Genomic DNA, 19,118 nt, shown 5'->3' with positions numbered 1-19,118 from the left:
TGTAAAGCTTGTATGGACGAGTTCATTGAGAATGTCTTTACAGATCAAAGCAGCTGTTTCCATAGGGAAACTAAAAGAGGATGTCGTTATGGAGAAGCTCTATAAAGAGTGGGTGTTGCTTTTTATATTTACATAGGAATTCTTTATAGACGAGCTTAAAAAGGGAGTGATTGTAGGCGACTTGAAAGAGGGAGTCTTTATAGACGAGCTCAAAGGGGAAGTCTTTATAGACGAGCTCAAAGAGGGAGTCTTTATAGACGAGCTCAAAGAGGGAGTCTTCATAGACGAGCTCAAAGAGGGAGTCTTCATAGACGAGCTCAAAGAGGGAGTCTTCATAGACGAGCTCAAAGAGAGAGTCTACATAGACGAGCGTAAAGAGGGAGTCTACATAGACGAGCGTAAAGAGGGAGTCTACATAGACGAGCGTAAAGAGGGAGTCTACATAGACGAGCGTAAAGAGGGAGTCTTCATAGACGAGCTCAAAGAGGGAGTATCTATAGACGAACTCAAAGAGGGAGTATCTATAGACGAACTCAAAGAGGGAGTCTTTATAGACGAGCTTAAAGGGGGGGGTCTTTATAGACGAGCTTAAAGGGGGGGTCTTTATAGACGAGCTCAAAGAGGGAGTCTTTATAGATGAGCTCAAAGAGGGAGTCTTTATAGACGAGCTCAAAGAGGGAGTCTTTATAGACGAGCTCAAAGAGGGAGTCTTTATAGACGAGCTCAAAGAGGGAGTCTTTATAGACGAGCTCAAAGAGGGAGTCTTTATAGACGTGCTCAAAGAGGGAGTCTTTATAGACGAGCTCAAAGAGGGAGTCTTTATAGACGAGCTCAAAGAGGTAGTCTTTATAGACGAGCTCAAAGAGGGAGTCTTTATAGACGAGCTCAAAGAGGGGAGTCTTCAAAGACGAGCTCAAAGAGGGAGTCTTTATAGACGAGCTCAAAGAGGGAGTCTTTATAGACGAGCTCAAAGAGGGAGTCTTTATAGACGAGCTCAAAGAGGGAGTCTTTATAGACGAGCTCAAAGAGGTAGTCTTTATAGACGAGCTCAAAGAGTTAGTCTTTATAGACGAGCTCAAAGAGGTAGTCTTTATAGACGAGCTCAAAGAGGTAGTCTTTATAGACGAGCTCAAAGAGGGAGTCTTTATAGACGAGCTTAAAGGGGGGGTCTTTATAGACGAGCTCAAAGAGGGAGTCTTTATAGACGAGCTCAAAGAGGGGAGTCTTCAAAGACGAGCTCAAAGAGGGAGTCTTTATAGACGAGCTCAAAGAGGGAGTCTTTATAGACGAGCTCAAAGAGGGAGTCTTTATAGACGAGCTCAAAGAGGGAGTCTTTATAGACGAGCTCAAAGAGGGAGTCTTTATAGACGGGCTCAAAGAGGGAGTCTTTATAGACGAGCTCAAAGAGGGAGTCTTTATAGACGAGCTCAAAGAGGGAGTCTTTATAGACGAGCTCAAAGAGGGAGTCTTTATAGACGTGCTCAAAGAGGGAGTCTTTATAGACGAGCTCAAAGAGGAAGTCTTTATAGACTGACTGCGAGTCTTTATAGACAAGCTCGAACAGGTAGATTTCATAGAATAGACGACCTCTATAGTATATACGGAATTTATGGTATAGGCGTGCTAAATGGGGATACCTCTCCTAATATTTATAAACGAGGTTTTGACGGAAAATCTTGTTGTAGGAAACGCTGCAGACTTCCTCTTTGTCAGCAAGCTCTAAGAGACAATCTTAGGTGAAAATCTGGAAGGAAGTCCTTTTTATCAAGTGCAAACAGGCTACTGTAATTTAAAACCCCCATCTGTTGAATTATATAAGCAAATAAATTATCTTTAAAATCCATTAATTCCGGCATTCCAGCATTTAAATGTGAATAAATATTTTGTGTCTAGTACCATCGCTCGTTACCGTGATACTGGTAGCGTAGACCGAAGTCAAGGAAGTGGACGGAAGAAAAAAGCAACATCAACAGAAATGGTTCGAAAAGTAAAGAAGCGACTTGGTCGAAACTAGCGTCGCAGCGGCCGAAAAATGGCTCATGAGCTGAACACATAGCAATATTCCATTCGGCAAATATTGAAAAATGAGCTCGGGGTAAAGCCATTGAAATTCCAAAAAGAGCAAGAACTTACACCACTACAGAAAGAAAATTGACTATTTTGAAGAAAAGAATTGCTTCGCCTGGTGAACTGTCGAATTAGGTTTTCTCCGATGAGAAAATTTCGTGAATAAATGTGATCAGGATTATCAAAATACTGAATATCGGTATCTTTATATGTGCGTCATAGGAAAACGTGGACCTAAATATTCAATGTTCTACCACAGGAGCTAGAACTCTTTACGAACTACAAATACTAATTTTTTGACAGAACCGTGGAAAAATGTGGCAAAAATCATCAAAACATCGAATTTCGGGAGGTTCCGTTATATGGGGGCTATAGCAAAACGTAGATCTGTATATACTATGTTCCGCCACCGGAGCTAGAACCCATTACGAACTACAAATACCAAATTTTTAGACAAATCCGTAAAAAATGTTGCAAAAATCATCAAAATACCGAATATCGGGAGATACCGTTACATGAAGGCTATACCAAAACGTGGACCGATATATCTCGTTTTCAATACCAATCATCCTAGACATAATACAAATTGTTCTGTCAAAAAAGTCAAATAATGTGGACTGTATTGTGATTTCAACAGACAGCCAGATGGACATCGATAAATTGACTTAGAATTCTATGACTAAAATCGGTAAACAAAGTCTTAAAGAGCGGAAATCGGTAAACACGCCTTACGGAGACTATGTCAAAGAGCAGACCAGTTTTGATCATCTTAATGATACGAAAACGGACCGATATTGAGTTTTCCTTTCAGATAATTTTTTGCTAATTTTTGTTTCAAATATGTAGAGGTAGTACTTTCAAGGAGGCACTAACGGACTGACCATGTTAATATTTCCTCCACCTTACTGACGAGAGCATAAAAAGGGTCATTAGTTTATTATGCAGATTTTATCAACGTGTTTGACACATTCTATGAGCGACGCAACAGACACACAAAATAAACGGATTTTATTTGTACAGCTAAAAAAAATATTAAAAAAAAAAACACAACAATAAAGCATTATATACACAAAAACAACGAAAAACTTCCGAAATCAACCAAGCGTTAATCTTATATCCAACAACAAATACACTCATGGTTAATGTCAAAACGGAAGTTCTATTGATAGATAGCTATCACGTTGAAAAAGCTCGTGGACATAAGAACGAACAGCAAAAAAAATTTATACATTTTAAATTTAAACGTGTGTCCAGGTAAGTACACCCTGTGATAAGCTGCAGCAGCACAATGAAAACGCAATCAAACAAAAATTAATCATTGTCACAATGCAGAAGAAAGGAAGGAAATAAATAACCGGGTAAGTGATAACCCCTCATGCGGATAGTTACGTTATGGTCTCCTACAATCCACCCATCAGCGGGCATTCGACCACTGATATGATTCCGTTAAAAAAAGAATAAACAATAATACCCATGTACGTCACTTGAATGTGCAGGCAGGCAATCAATATCAGCTGGAACCGGCAGCACTGTGACAACATAGAGAATTGGTGGCGTTGTCGTGCAATGGTCAAGCGGGAGCACAAATTGTGCGTTCATTCACACATGGGTGTTGTCGCTGGCCACGCAGTTTACTTCTTTATTTTTCATTTAATGCCACTAAAGCCGGCCGGCCGGTAGTTTGATGACTGACTGACAGACAGACAGTCTTGACGTCCACATAAAATTATTTTACGTCATTTAAAAATAGCCACAAAATGTGCCTGCCTAACTATCCATGCCTAAACAGAAGCGTCTGAGTGAGTAACATTGAAACTTGTAAAAGGTGTTATTGCTGTAGCCGGCGTTGTTATCCGTTGCTGCCATTTTAAACAAAAACTTGTTTTTCTTAACAACTCATTCTACACGGTTATGGTTTAATTGCCTAATTATTTTTTGGTAAAATTTTCAAATGATTTACTATAATTTATGTATTGAATGTTTGAGATGTTTTGAAATTGATACTTGCTGGTCCAATCACGTGCCGCTAATTAGATTTTAATTATTTTAAAATATTGAACATAGATTTTATAGGCCGGTTCGAAATATTTTTTTTTGAGGATAAAGAGTATTTTAAGGCCATTAAACTGGACGAATACCAGGATATCTCTTTAAAAGACCATAATACCATTTGACGAAAAAAGTGGGAGCCTCTACTAACGCCGTAAAACATATCTTTATAGGCGAGCAAATACAAGCAAAAAACTAAAACGCTGTTGTCACTAAAAATGTTTATAATATGATAAAAATGTAATCCAAAAGATTTTGAGAGAATTTATGTTCAAAAAACTTGTAACAATTGTTGAAAATTTTTACTAAAAGTCGTTTTTTACAGATAGAAATTTCGGCAGTTATTATGCCGGATGAATTTCTTTTTGCAATCGCTTGCAATTCTTCTTCTACTTTTTTGAGTTTCCAGTGATTTTTCTCCTTTTACCTTCTTGAGTATCAGGTGATATATTTTTATTTTAGAAATTAAAAGCCCAATGGTTTTGCTTTTTTTGAGAATCAAGAAATTTTTCTTCTATTGGTCGATTAGAGTATATACAAGCAAAAAACTAAAACGCTGTTGTCACTAAAAATGTTTATGATATCATAAAAATGTAATCCAAAAGATTTTGGGAGAATTTATATTCAAAAAACTTGTAGCAATTGTTGAAAATTGTGACTAAAAGTCGTTTGTTAACACAAAAGTTCTGCAAAATAGAACAATTAGACGGAGAGAAATTTCGGCAGTTATTCTGCCGGATGAATTTCTTTTTGCAATCGCTTGCAATTCTTCTTCTACTTTTTTGAGTTTCCAGTGATTTTTCTCCTTTTACCTTCTTGAGTATCAGGTGATATATTTTTATTTTAGAAATTAAAAGCCCAATGGTTTTGCTTTTTTTGAGAATCAAGAAATTTTTCTTCTATTGGTCGATTAGAGTATATACAAGCAAAAAACTAAAACGCTGTTGTCACTAAAAATGTTTATGATATCATAAAAATGTAATCCAAAAGATTTTGGGAGAATTTATATTCAAAAAACTTGTAGCAATTGTTGAAAATTGTGACTAAAAGTCGTTTGTTAACACAAAAGTTCTGCAAAATAGAACAATTAGACGGAGAGAAATTTCGGCAGTTATTCTGCCGGATGAATTTCTTTTTGCAATCGCTTGCAATTCTTCTTCTATTTTTTGAATTTCCAGTGATTTTTCTCCTTTTACCTTCTTGAGTATCAGATGATATATTTTTATTTTAGAAATCAAAAGCCCAATGGTTTTGCTTTTTTTGAGAACCAAGAAATTCTTCTATTGGTCTATTTTCTTTTTGAATTTAATAAAAAAACTTATTAGTTTCTTGCTTTGTTTCTGTTTATGGCGTACCAATAAAGTTATTTTAACAATCAACTGATTGCTTGCAAGTTTCTGGGGGGATTTCGTCTTCTTTTACGTTTCACACTTTTCTTATAAAAGAGAATAAAACCACATTACAGGGTGAGATGAAAAAACTGCAACCAAATTCAGACTGCTGTCATTTCTAAGCCACTCGTCCGACAAATGTTAAAATAATTCCATTATTAGTGACAGCTCATTATATTGTTTATAGGCGTACAAAAGAATTTTGGTGAGAATTTTCCAGAAAAAAAACTTATTCGTGATGGAATTTAAGCGTGATAGTGTGATTTCTTTATATTTGGCTGGAAAACCACAAGTGGCTATAGTTAGAGCACTCCAGCATTTAAATGTGAATAAATCTTTTGTGTTTCGTACCATCGCTCGTTACCGTGACACTAGTAGCGTAGCCCGACGTCAAGAAAGTGGACGGAAGAAAAAAGATACATCAGAAGAAATGGTTCGAAAAGAAGCGACTTGATTGAAACCAGCGTCGCAGTGGCCGAAAATGGCTCGTAAGCTGAACATATCGCAAAATTCTGTTCAGCAAATATTGAAAAATGAGGTCGGGGTAAAGCCATTGAAATTCCAAACAGTGCAAGAACTTACAACACAACAGAAAGAAAATAGACTCAAAAGAGTTTCGCTTGGCCGAAAGTGGCGAACTGCCGAATTTGGTTTTCCCCGATGTGAAAACATTCGTTGTCCAGCGGTTTGGAAACAAACAAAATGATCGTGTTTACTTGCCAAACAAGTCTGCTAAAAATTTGCACCTTCGGTTGGCCACCAGAACTCAAGCGCCGGCGATGGTGATGGTGCCACCATGCCGCAATAACAGCCGATGGTCGCTCTCCGCTCGTATTAATCGACCGTGACATCAGAATAAATGCCGAATATTATCGCGAAAATATTCTGGAGGGTGTATTAAAGCCTTTGGCACGAAAACATGTTGGCCGCAGACCTTGGACATTCCAACAGGACTCAGCACCTTCGCGTTCAGCACGCGCCACCCAAGAATGGTTACAAAATGAGGTTCCTCGGTTCATTTCCAGCGAACAATCTCCGGATACCAATCCGTTGGACTACTGTGTCTGGAGTATTTTGAATTGCAAAGTTGCCACTAAAAAATACACTTCTCCGGGAATCGGCCAAAATACCGCAGAGCAACATTTGGGCAGCGTGTGACGGTTGCATTGGTCGTTTGAAGGCCATAATTCGTGCCAATAGTGACAAATTCGAACAAATCAATATTATTCTAAAATTTGATGCTATTTTCGACATTTTTGCTTTCATTCAATAATATTTAAAAAAATGTAAAAATCATGGCGTTTGACTTTGTTGCAGTTTTTATCTCAGCCTGTATATAATTTGTAGGGTTTAAAATGTATACTTTGAAGTGTTACACAGGAATGGCAAACTTAATATAAAAATGTAGCATTGTGGAAATACAGAAAAAAGTTAAAAAGTGTTAAATATACTTGTGAAGGCACATATATTTATCTTTCTGTTGAAACATTTCTCCAAGCCTTTCTATGCATTCAAAGTTCTAGTTATTAAAGTTTGAATTTAGCTGAAATACTAAAGTAGCTTATCACGGGTAAACGCTAATGTATTTTATTTTATCTAAAAAAAGGCAATATTTATATTATATTGATAAATTTATACAAATTATGTTTTGACAAAATGTATAAAAATATTCACCTTTAGCAGCCCGTCTCGCCCACAGCTTTAAATATGTTGACCTAATGCGAATCCCAAGTGGTCAAATTGAAAATTTAAGCACTTCCCAAATGTCGATTAGTATGAATTTGTATAAGTACATTTTAGCTTGATTGAATTGAAAATTTTGTTTGCGTTAGTCTTCATTAGCGTCTATAAAGACTTTACGGCCGAGACATTAAATATGGGTTCTCCTCGCATATAATTTTGAAAAACCCGCAAATAGTACCCGGATCAATGTTTTCAACAATATACAATTTAGTTTGCGGAAAACCATTTCATGTTGTAATCTTATTTTCGTAATCTTTACAATCACATTTTATTAATTTCATTGCAATACTTCAATAAAAGTTTATCAATATAATCCAAGAGCATTTTTGACAAAGCAGTTTGTTACAATAGAGTAGAAAAATAATTAATTTAGATAGAAACTAATAACAAAAAAGTAAAAAAAAAATGCAGTAAGTTCGGCCGGGCCGAACTTTGAACACTCTCCACCATTTGGAACGAATTAGGAAATTAAAAAAAAAATAAAAATCATTAAAAATTCTGTTACAATCTTAAAAATACCGAATATCGGAGGGTGCCGATATATGGGGGATATACGATATTGTGGACCTATATAGAAAATACTCTTTCAGGGTGTAGAGTGCTCACAAAGAACTCCTTGTGTAGAATTCCAGACAATTCTATTGGAAAATGTGGCTAAAATCATCAAAATACCGAATATCGGGGGGTACCGTTATATGGGGGCTATACGATGTCATGGACCGATATAGCCCATCTTCGAACTTGACCTGCCTGCAGACAGAGCTGTGCCAAATTTTAGCTTCCTATCTTAATACATTTTGACTGTAGCGTGATTACAACAGATAGACAGAAGGACAGAGCTAAATCGTCTTAGAATTTTACGCTGATCAAGAATATATATACCTTGTTGGGTCTAAAATTATTATCTCGATGAATTACAAATGGAATGACGAACTTAATATACCCCCCATACTATATATGGTGGACGGTATAAAAAATATGTAGCCATAATTAACTCGATATTTGCTAGAGAAGATCTCTTGGTTGACTTACCTGTTACCAATGGCCAAATAAAATCAAGCAGCAAATACTGGATCTACCAATTGCAACGCCTCAACGTCGTAGAACCTTTTGATGACGTCCACAAAATAAATTGTCAGAACTATAATCACTTTGAATGGTGACTCTATGGTGGCCACTAGTATTTTGTCTGTTGGAAGTTGGTGGATGATAATATTAACTAATTGATGATAATAATGATGGCTTGCCAAGCCAAGACATGTACACACCACAACTCACAAATTACTTTAACACCACAAAGTGTAATTCTTCAGAAAAGAATATTAAATTGGGTATGCAACAATGAATCTGTAAATTACTTTTTTTTCTTCATTTGCTATTCAAGCTACACACAAATCATTTTTCACTAGAGATTTTAAGAATTCTCTTTTTTTCGTTTTGTTTTTCAATAAATTATTACAAAAACTTCAACGATTTCAGGTTGTTTCTACTTCTGCACAATATTTCAAATTTGCTGCGTATTCCCAAGATTACAGATGATTGCGAGAGACAAGTTTGGTTGCAACCAACTTCTTGCAAACTCCAATATGAAGTTGGCCAATTCGTTGCAAGATACAAATAACAACTGAAATGCACTTTTTTGTTGTCTTTTGTTTGAAACTGGCTTACACGACACGAACAAATACACACATTCAAAACTCGGTTGTCCGCACCAACAATGTTCAACCGATGGACTTACTAATGCAACTGACTATTTACCTGACTTTTCTAATTTGATTTGAGCTGAACTGAGCTGAGTGAGGTGCTACCAGCCAGTGTGGTTGGTTGTTGCTCGTTGTGTGTGTCTGGGCTTGTATGTATTGGAATTTCTGTTTTTTGTTTTGTTTGTTAAGTTGGCTTTGGTATTGTTTTGTTTTGCTGATCTAGCAGTGTCCACAATGAACTGATATAATGCCGCCAAATGATACCAAAGAAAGGCGAGGAAATAAATTGCACTCAAACAATGGGGAAGAGGCATGCAACAAAAACACAGGAAAAAATGAATGCCCAGTCTATATGTTCACAGAAAATGTCCTATAATTTGTGTAAAAGCCAATATTAATTTTTTAGAAGAAATCCAATTGATTAAAGCTACTTACCGACAAACTTGAAACAAATCTTATTTTCAAATTATAATTTAGATATATCACTATAATCAAGCTGATTTCTTAATTCTTTTGTTTCAAAATAACAATTTAAAATGCTCAACAATTTTCGAAATGACTTTTCGAAACGAACAAGTTCAAGTGTCATATTTCATGAAATGAATTATCGGAATCAGAACCAGCACTTTTCTATGTTTGATTCCATTCCACCGGGTTTTCCGGAGCCTTTCTTCAATTCCTATGACCTACTTTCATTGTGGAATAAATTGTTCGCTTTTAATTCATATAAATTCTTTGGATGCTTCATGCTTATTCACTCGACAAAATTTATAAATTTCCAACTGCAATTTATAACATGACAACAAAGTCGAAAAAAATTGATAACGGCGATGAATTGTAAGTTGTTAATGACAATTACTGAGCGCTCGTAACGTACCAAAGAAAAGTAAATTACACTTAAATATAAATTTTAAAACAAATTATGTACAACAATTAAATCATGGCTTATTTAACAAAGTTTTTATAGATTATATACGGAATAGAAAAAATATTTAAAAAAAAGTAGATTACGTTAATGAGTATCGTACGCCATTTTCCACTGCATTGGTTTCACAGCACCGAGCTTTTGCAAGCATCATACTTTGGTTTATGACATGACATGGGGTTGTTTGCGCCAAACTATATATCACTAGATGGAGTTTTACTGCATGCAAATAAAAACTATTTCTTATTTTTTTTTTTTTTTTTTCAAAATTCAAAGTAGTATTTAAATTCCGTTCTACAATTGTTACAGTAATGACTTGGCGTACCATCCGTGATCTGCCAATTCTTTGTTGAGATGCTGCAAGTAGTCAGGATTAAGTGCTATAAGTTTGAAACCGCCTGCATTATTCATAGCTGTATTTTGGCTTTAGCTGGACAAAACACATTTTTGACAAAATTTTCTCTGATCCCTTTTATTAATTGTATTTTAGGCATAGTTGCACTAAAAATCTGAAATTTTTTTCGAATTTGGTTGCTAAAGTTGAATTTAGCTGCACAAGAAGTGTTAAATGACATCTGTAATAGGAATTAAACCACGATAAAACGTGTAGATTAGGAGAGAGAGGAAGAGAGAGAGAGAGAAAAACTGGAGGCTCCTGCAATGTATCACAAGATTACATCCAGATATCCAAAATCCATTGGGCTTATCAAACAATGATGTGTGGACAATTGCCGTTTTGAAACTCAATATCTATCTACTGCAATATACGAAAATCGTACAATTAAATTAAATAAAGATATCTTGTTTTCCAAATGCTTATCGCACATCTCAGACTCTTCGGCGAAAAGTTTTCGCACATCGTAAAATTTCTATCAAATGAACATCAAAAGCGATGCAAAGGGACAAAAGCAAAGGGACAAAATTTTGAATAATTATGAATCCCACAAAATGCAAAATAATTACCCGATTCCAGTCAAACTTTACACATTCTAATAATAGCAGAAGGAAATAATTATTATGCGCACATGGAAATAATTATATCAGATTTCGACAACGACACCACTTCTAATAACTTTTAATATTCAGAACATCATAAATATTTTCCCCAATTTTCTTTCCTGAAATTAATTTAAACTTCGCCTATCTCAAAATTTCTGCTCATATAATAGTCAGATATATTGACTCACTCCCTCTGACAAAAAGGCAAAAATGAAAAACTGAGTGGAACCCAAGATTTAGACCTTGTACATCGCATAGTTTCAATGGGAACAACGACTTATTGTATTAAAAACTCCAAATCTTTAAATAGTTTAAAATCGTGGTTCATATCAAATATTTGTTTAAGATCAAATAAATGTATAATACTTTATAATTCCTTGAGTTTTATCACTCTTAAAAGTGAGGTAGTTAGAGCTTGGACTGCAATTTTGAACCATCAACTCAAAAAACTGATTTTTGGATTCTCTAAATCCGCAATGAATTGCTATTCTTTAACTCTTTTTTTCATATTTTATTTATTTGATTATTGTTGTTATTACATTATTATAATTAATATTTTTCTCGTACTTAAATTATTTTAGGAATATATTTATGGCGATAAAAACGTTAATTTTGTTTATCATTACTAGGTTAAGTTAAAACCAATTAAAAAACAATAACTGTACAAATTGGATAATAATAAATAGAAACGATGAGGAGAGAAAATACAAAGAGGAATTACACTATAAATATAGAATTTAGAAAAATTACTATTACGTTCTTCCAATTGAAAATGTCAGGAAACTTATTTTTGCGGGAGTCTTCGGCTGATAGCCGTGGTGGTAGTTTGTGTTATAATTTTCTGTTTTGAATCTTTAATTATTTTGCAATATTAAACTAATCGCTATCGTAGTCGTTTTTTCCAGCCACTGTTAGGGGACGTCGTGATTCATCCTCCGAACCGTAGACAACTTCTTCGTCGGAATCGTTAATCATGGAGAAAGCAGGGTTATCCTTGGTGACTGAGATTTCAGCTAAAAGAATTTTAAATTGCTATTATTATCTTTTTTGGAATATGTTAAAACCTTACCTTGCGAGAATCTACCACTGGGTGCATAGACATAGGCCATTGTAAACAAATAGAAATTTAATAGACCATAGAAACACATAAACTGCGCTGAACTTTTATAGGTGGTATTTAAACTGGCTACAAAATTATCCTCTAGAATGCCGAAACCAAACCGACATGTGGTCACGGTAATTGTTATTGATATGACAAAGAGCATCAAGAGAGTAAGAAATTTCAAGCGCATATCTAAGGGACAGAAGAAATATTAACGTATTGTTGAATACTGAAATTTCATGCACTTACCAAAGAATGGCATTGATCGCAGTTCTGTATAAGCTCTCAAGATCAACATAGCCAAATAAAGAATATACATACACCCGGCAATGTAAAAGAACATTTTAAAGCCCTAAAAGAAAATAATATAATTTGAATGTGAGTAAGGCAGAGAGAAAATAATTGTAACGTTTCATTTAAGGTTGCTTTTGTATGACGATTGGAAAGAGAATTGTATATACGTGTGTTTTTCTTTCGCATACACGTTCGAATAGTCATACTGAAAAAGTCCCTTAGAGTCGTCTTCATCTAATTCAAACTTACATTGTAGTTTTTCGTATCAACAAAATGACTATAGGTAGGATCCTTTAATTCATTACATTTCTCCCAAGTGGCTAAAACAATGGCACATAACCATATTGGCATGACCACAATTAATTTTGGCAAATAGAAACGTAAAAATCTTCGTTCATTTTGTCTCAAACCATGATAGATGCATAGCCAAAACATTAAAAGAGAACATAGGAATGTAGCCTGCAGGACAGCATCCAACATACCGGGTAGCCATGAATTCATGAGGAATATCAGTGGGAAGAATGGGTCTGCCAAAAAATGAAATAATTAATTACACGTATTTTAGTAAATGAGAACAACAAAACTCACTATCATATAACAATAACAATGGCAGGAGAACTGATATCCATTTTTGTTCAATTGACCAATCGTAGATAGGATACTTTCTCAAGCTATGGGCATACCAACACTGTAAAAAAATAATTCTCATATTAATGGCACATCCATACATCTAACTAAGAGTCTCGAAATGCTTACTATCACAATAAAGGCAAACAGCAAAAATATGAATCGGAACCATATTTCAATTTGTGTAAATTCCGGGCTATATGTCTTGAACTGTAAGAAAACAAAAAGCGATATAAGTAAAAATCTCTCAAGGATTTCTTCTTATAACAATACTCACATAAAATGTTATACCCGTTATATTATACTTCTGATGAAATGATTCCAAACCAAAAAATCTCACCGTAATGATGTAATGGGCATATTCCAAGAAACCCAAATGCATTACCGTAAATTCTTCACAATCATTACGTATACAGGATAGATGTCGTGTCCGATTATGAACATTGTTGGAGGAGAGAATGCTCAATGGTTTGTGTTGTTCCGTAATGCCATCGATTCCTACGCTAACATAAAATCGTTTATCATATTTTTCATCTGAAATTAAAGGGAAAAATAATAAATAAACGAGTAAAGAAAGTAGTAAGTTCGGCCATCATGACATACAAAGTGAACATGAGGACTGTGAGGCAGTTAGACACCCATTAGAAACTTCAAATAAATGATTTCAAATTTCAAAAGTGCTGAAAAGCCATCAGAATGCCGGATATTGTGTGGTATCGTCGAAATTCTTAAAATGAAGGAGTACCATTATTGAGGTGCTATACGAAAAAGTTGACCAATGTAGCCCATCTTCGAAGTTGATCTAAGTTCAGACCCAAAACAAATGTGTATCAAATTTCTGCACTCTATCTGGATTCTGATCCTAATTACAGGGTGAGATGAAAAAACTGCAACCAACTTCAGGCTGCTGTCATTTCTAAGCCCCTCGTTCGACAGCTTTTAAAACTATTCCAGTGACAGCTCATTATATTGTTTACAAGCCTAAAAAATAATTTTGGTGAGATTTTTCCAGAAAAAAGTTATTCCCGCGTCGCAGTGACCGAAAAATGGCTCGTGAGCTGAACATATCGCAGTATTTCATTCGGCAAATATTGAAAAATGAGCTCGGGGCAAAGCAAAAAAAGACAAGACAAGACAAGACAAAAAACATGGTGACTAATGGGGGATATAAAAAAGTAAAAATTAAAAATTCCTAACTGGGAATAAACATTATGAGAAAAAAAAACATATCTAGTTCAAGTCTTCCTCACAAACAAAAATTGTAAAAGAAAGAAAGGTTTGCAGTACAAATCTTTTGGAGTAAAATACGTTTAATCATATTTTCTAAGTATTATTAAAATTCCTCTTAGAGGGGCCAAAGAAAGTGACGCCTTGAGATTGAAGGAGACCACAAGCACAGGCTAAGCCCTTTCTTTTGACCGAGTGAATTGATTGGAGTCTAGAAAGCAGGATCATTAAATCGAGAACCGTATAATTTTATATTAAAAGCCACAATACTTTCCTCAAAGGACATTACTACATTAATGTGAATGTTTACATTTATTTTGATAAAACTTCAGAAAATAACATCTTGATACAATACTCACCATCGTTATTATTCGTTACGATTTTCGCAATTAACCACAACTGCTGCGAATACGTCGTCATTAGCGGCGATTTCATGGCAAACGGTCCTGTGGCTAAAACACTCGTCGAATTCGCTAAAGTTGTACGATTCAATATAGTTTTGGCTGTTATTTCGGTTGTGCTTGTTATCGGTGGACCAGTTAGACCAATTATTATGCCCAAACCGAAACAGGTGAAAAATCCCAAAAATACCATAACAAATTCACGTTTGTGCATCGAATACAAACGCATGTGAACGGAACGTTCACAACGGTCATGATGATATGCTGGAGCTATATATTTATTAAATTCACTAAATAAATCACTGAATTGGGAGAGGGAATTCTTAAGGCGCAGCAAAAGACCACCGGATGGCAAATGATAGGCATAGCCTAGGCCATTGGTGTCAGAGGGTGGTTTAGCCATATTGTTGTAAATATGGTGATGTTACAATTGTTGGTGTTAATATTACTATTGTTGCTTTTTGCGTGCTGTTGTTGTTGTTGCGATAATGGGGCCTGTATGTCTGCTGAAGCCAGCCAAATAACAAAAAGGATGGAGGCAGACACAAAGAACCAACTCAAAATGAGGATTATCTAATAAACTCGCCAGACAATATAGTATATGTTTCTATCAATCGACAAAGTAACTTTCTGATTATTTCTTGTTTATTAACGTTTAGTAGTAGTTATGTTTGCATATTTGCCAAACAAATAATTTTTCAAGGTTCCGCAGCTAATTTATTCGTTTGTCGTTTATAGTTTTCGCCATGTTTTTTTTCTTTGGAACAATACTTTTTGTTTTTCGTAAAATTTCAACTCAAATATCAGAGATAAATTTTACACAATAAAAGGATTAATTGCCACATATTCCACATATTAATTTAGCATTATTTTAAACTGATTTTTTTTTATTGATTTCACATTTCTTTCTCTTTAGTTTTCTGTGAAAATCTCGACAAAACTTTGTATCTTTTTTCCAAAGGATACACTTACACATATGTTGGCTAAAATGCTATGGGGTGGTTTTTGGCGTTTGACACTAATGACAGTATGTTGCATACTTTAGGGCGCATGTCTGAACCAAACATGTTATTTTATTGATAAGAAACATGTGTTAGAATTTGTAATGATGTTTTTTGTTTGTTTGTTTGTTTGCATTACCGGCTTTTTAGTATTCCCTCTTCAAAAAGAGAAAGGTGGAGGAAATATTTAGAAACGTGCAAATTGTTTTGTAAACAATAACTTCGGCAATACATATTCAACGACACAGCAATCTGTTGATATTTTGTTTACAATTTCTTATTCAGAACATTGCCTACAAACGCATGTTTAATAATAAAGTAATAATATAATTTATTTATTATTTATACACATTTCATTTATTCTCATCATGTGGTCAACTTAAACTTAAAAATATAACATAACATAATTTTGATATATAGAAAATTAGAATAAAACTATTATCTCTATTAGTATGTTTACTTCAAAACACAACACATCCAACGAATTGAAATTAATTCAATCCCAAAACTTAATTAGACCATCCCAACCGGCCGTCACAACTTTACTCGCCTCGTGTGGATGCCACAGTGTACTGATGCAAACCCCCTCATGTGCTTGCCATTTTTTATACATTTTCGATGTCTTCCAATCCCATATATAACATTTACCATCACCATCTCCAGACACCAAATAACTCATATCTGGTGAGAAATCCAATTGACAGGCATAACCAGATACCATATGGCCAGTAAAAGATTTTTTGCGATTCATCTTAAAACGATTCAGCGCAGAGAATATTACAATTTTATTATCCAAACTCTGACATGCTAACCATTTGCCATTTGGAGCTAGGGTGACGGCTGGCATGGAATGCATAGTAGGATCAGCAATATATTTCATATCGACAGGAATATCCCATTCCCAAATGCGCATAGACTTATCATCGGAGGTAGTGACGAAACGTCGATTTTCATCAACGAATGTAATAGTGTTGACCGCACCCAAATGCCGGTCGTATTCTTGGACAATGTCTCCACTTCGAGTATCCCACTAAAATGATAAAAGAAAAATTATATTAAATGTATGTGTTATAAAAATAAGAAAAAACTAATATGGCCTCAAAATATAAACAAAGATGTAGTTACGTCAGACTCTGTTAACATACTGTTCAGATGAAAATGCGTCAAAATGTGTTTTTTGTAAAGAAGCTTATACCCATCAAGATTCTAACACAAACACCCCAAATTAAAAATATCACAAAGGCGTTCAAAATACGAATACGAAAATGAAAACAAGGTTTCCGACACCAGAGAAGTAAGTGCTCTTCATACGTGGTAGCTGCACATCATTAAACCTTAACCTAGCTAACCTATTTTTTTTCTAATAGCATTTAAATGATTCACCAAAAGCGAAGATGCTTCGATGCAATTGATGTGCATACAATAACTATTTGGTTTATATGATTTCAGGTTTATACCACGCGGTGCATGAGGAATCAATAAAACCACATCAAAATTTTATTTAAAGAGGCATATAGGTAGAAACTGCGACAACAATTTTAAAATGCCTCAAATATGCAATATCCTTGTCTGTGACAAAATATTTGCTCATATGCAGAATTATTATTTAATTTTTAACACAATGATCCCAAAACCTCAATCTCAAGAAGAAAGACTTTACTGCACCCATACCAAGCGACAAATCGAATCTTTGTTTTAGGACTATTTTTAACAAATTTTAATACTTACACAAATAATTTTCTTATCCGATGTACCAGCAACAAACAAATGCTGTTTATTATTGTCCGGGTGAAACTTGACACAGAATGGCATTTTGCGAGCTGTAAAACGTGAAACCACCTCTCCCGTTTCGGCATCCCATAGCTTAATGTAACGATCATATGAGGCCGATAGAAATTTGGTACCCTTATTATTCCAAGCAATATCTTTTATAGCCTGTCGATGACCATTAAATGTGCGTATACATCTACGTTCACCATAGACTTCCCATAATTTGACACGACAATCCATTGAACCGGACAATAGTAAATGTGCTGTTCGTGGAAACCAACGTATGGCTGATATGCCTTTGGTATGACCCGTCCAGGTATGTATGTGCGCTTTGGGTAGGAAACATTTGGTCGGTGGAGCTCCGGTTCTTAGATTTACATCAAGATCATGAGGTGCGTGAAGATATGAACGCCCCTGATAATCATATGCATCTTTAACTGTTTGTGGAAATCAAAAAAGAAATTGTATTAGAAAATTGTTGAGAAAATGTTCAATATCATTTAACTTACTGTGTAATATTGATTTCTCTTCCAATGGCTTGTCTTCTGGTATTCTATTGCGGCGATGCCTCTTCGACAAGATCTCTTCCAATTCAGCTTTTTCTTGTTCATTTGGCTTAGCCACCCGCTGTTCATCTTTATACTGTCCCCATGGCCCGAGAAATCCCTCAATATCTTCCGGATTGTCATTTTTCTCCTGTTTTCGTTTCTTCTTTGGCTTGGGTGCCTCAAACACTGTTTTGCCATCGTCATCATAGGCCGATTGTAAGTCGCCAACAAATGAACGGCCATCGGCCTCTTCATCCACGGACGGATCTAAGGCATAGCCATATGTGTGAAATGTTCTACGTTGATTTTCAAACTCGAATGCGTTGATGTGAGCTTTCTCTACATAACCGGCCAATGTATTTCGTGCCGCTTTCATTTGCTGTGTCAAGTCAGGATTTTCTGGTCCTTTCACCGGGGCAAACAGCTCTTCATAACGTGGATTGTATTCAACTTCCTTGAGTGTTGGATCTATGGTACGTTGAACAGCAGCTGAGCCCATCGGTACAACTTCTGGAGCTGCACATACGGCCAATGATTTAGCCACCGAAAGTTTCGGATCGACGGGCTTGAGGTAGTCTGGCATTTCTTCTTTTCTTTTTGTTGCTTCTGTTGTGCTCTTTTCTCCGTCAGCTTTTGGAATCTCCTCATTCTCTGAATGTTCTTCTTCAGAAGAACTACCATAGTTTTGTATTCCAAGCATTTTTAAAGGAAAATCTAAAAAACCACTAAATAAAATTCGACGCCACCACCACACGAGAACAAGAGCTGAATCAAAATACAAAGGCAAGCGTTAAAATCAACGCCGTCGTATAAATAGGCTACAAAGAAGCAAGGGAAAGTGTCGATAAAGAACAAAATCAAAACAAAACCAGTAAAGAAAGTCTTAACGTCGGGCGGGGCCGACTTTATGATACCCTACAACTCTTTGCTACAATTTGCTAATTTAGTAGAGCTGCGCATAACAATTAAAAGTTTTTATGGGAGAATTGTATGATACGCTATGATTATAATTTAAAGTTCAAAGGACTAAATATACCGAAGCATTTGTATCTTTTAAATTCGGACTTGTATTGCCCATTTGGTGCGCAATTACTTTGAAATCGGATAAAAATATATATGGGAGCTATCCAAATCGGAACTGATCTCCATAAAATTTGGCAAATATATTTCTGAGCTGTATTTGATATATTTCCCTGAATATTGTTGTTACGGAGTGCATATTACGGCGTTGGGTAACAAATATGACAAATCGGATGAACAGTATATATGGG

General features: G+C 35.3%; 2 protein-coding genes across 2 annotated transcripts; both read right to left on the bottom strand.

The window, feature by feature from the left end:
- Nucleotides 1-11,384: 11,384 nt before the first annotated feature.
- Nucleotides 11,385-15,492, bottom strand: LOC131800901 (transmembrane protein 181-like). The gene is made up of 8 exons (XM_059118769.1): nt 14,487-15,492; nt 13,178-13,434; nt 13,030-13,110; nt 12,862-12,961; nt 12,523-12,800; nt 12,229-12,331; nt 11,947-12,171; nt 11,385-11,890 (listed from the first exon to the last, which is right to left on the bottom strand). The coding sequence occupies exons 1-8, from the start codon at nt 14,929-14,931 to the stop codon at nt 11,754-11,756; spliced, it is 1,626 nt and encodes a 541-aa protein (XP_058974752.1). The 5' UTR covers nt 14,932-15,492; the 3' UTR covers nt 11,385-11,753.
- A 367-nt stretch (nt 15,493-15,859) lies between these two features.
- LOC131800900 (pre-mRNA-processing factor 17-like) lies at nt 15,860-18,641 on the bottom strand. The gene is made up of 3 exons (XM_059118768.1): nt 17,809-18,641; nt 17,258-17,736; nt 15,860-16,559 (listed from the first exon to the last, which is right to left on the bottom strand). The coding sequence occupies exons 1-3, from the start codon at nt 18,545-18,547 to the stop codon at nt 16,026-16,028; spliced, it is 1,752 nt and encodes a 583-aa protein (XP_058974751.1). The 5' UTR covers nt 18,548-18,641; the 3' UTR covers nt 15,860-16,025.
- Nucleotides 18,642-19,118: the final 477 nt, after the last annotated feature.

Source organism: Musca domestica, unplaced genomic scaffold (genome assembly GCF_030504385.1).
Source record: "Musca domestica strain aabys unplaced genomic scaffold, Musca_domestica.polishedcontigs.V.1.1 130, whole genome shotgun sequence".
In the NCBI taxonomy this organism is placed as follows: domain Eukaryota; kingdom Metazoa; phylum Arthropoda; class Insecta; order Diptera; family Muscidae; genus Musca; species Musca domestica.
The sequence above is the reverse complement of the archived record's forward strand: the minus strand, read 5'-3'. Positions and strand labels throughout refer to the sequence as shown.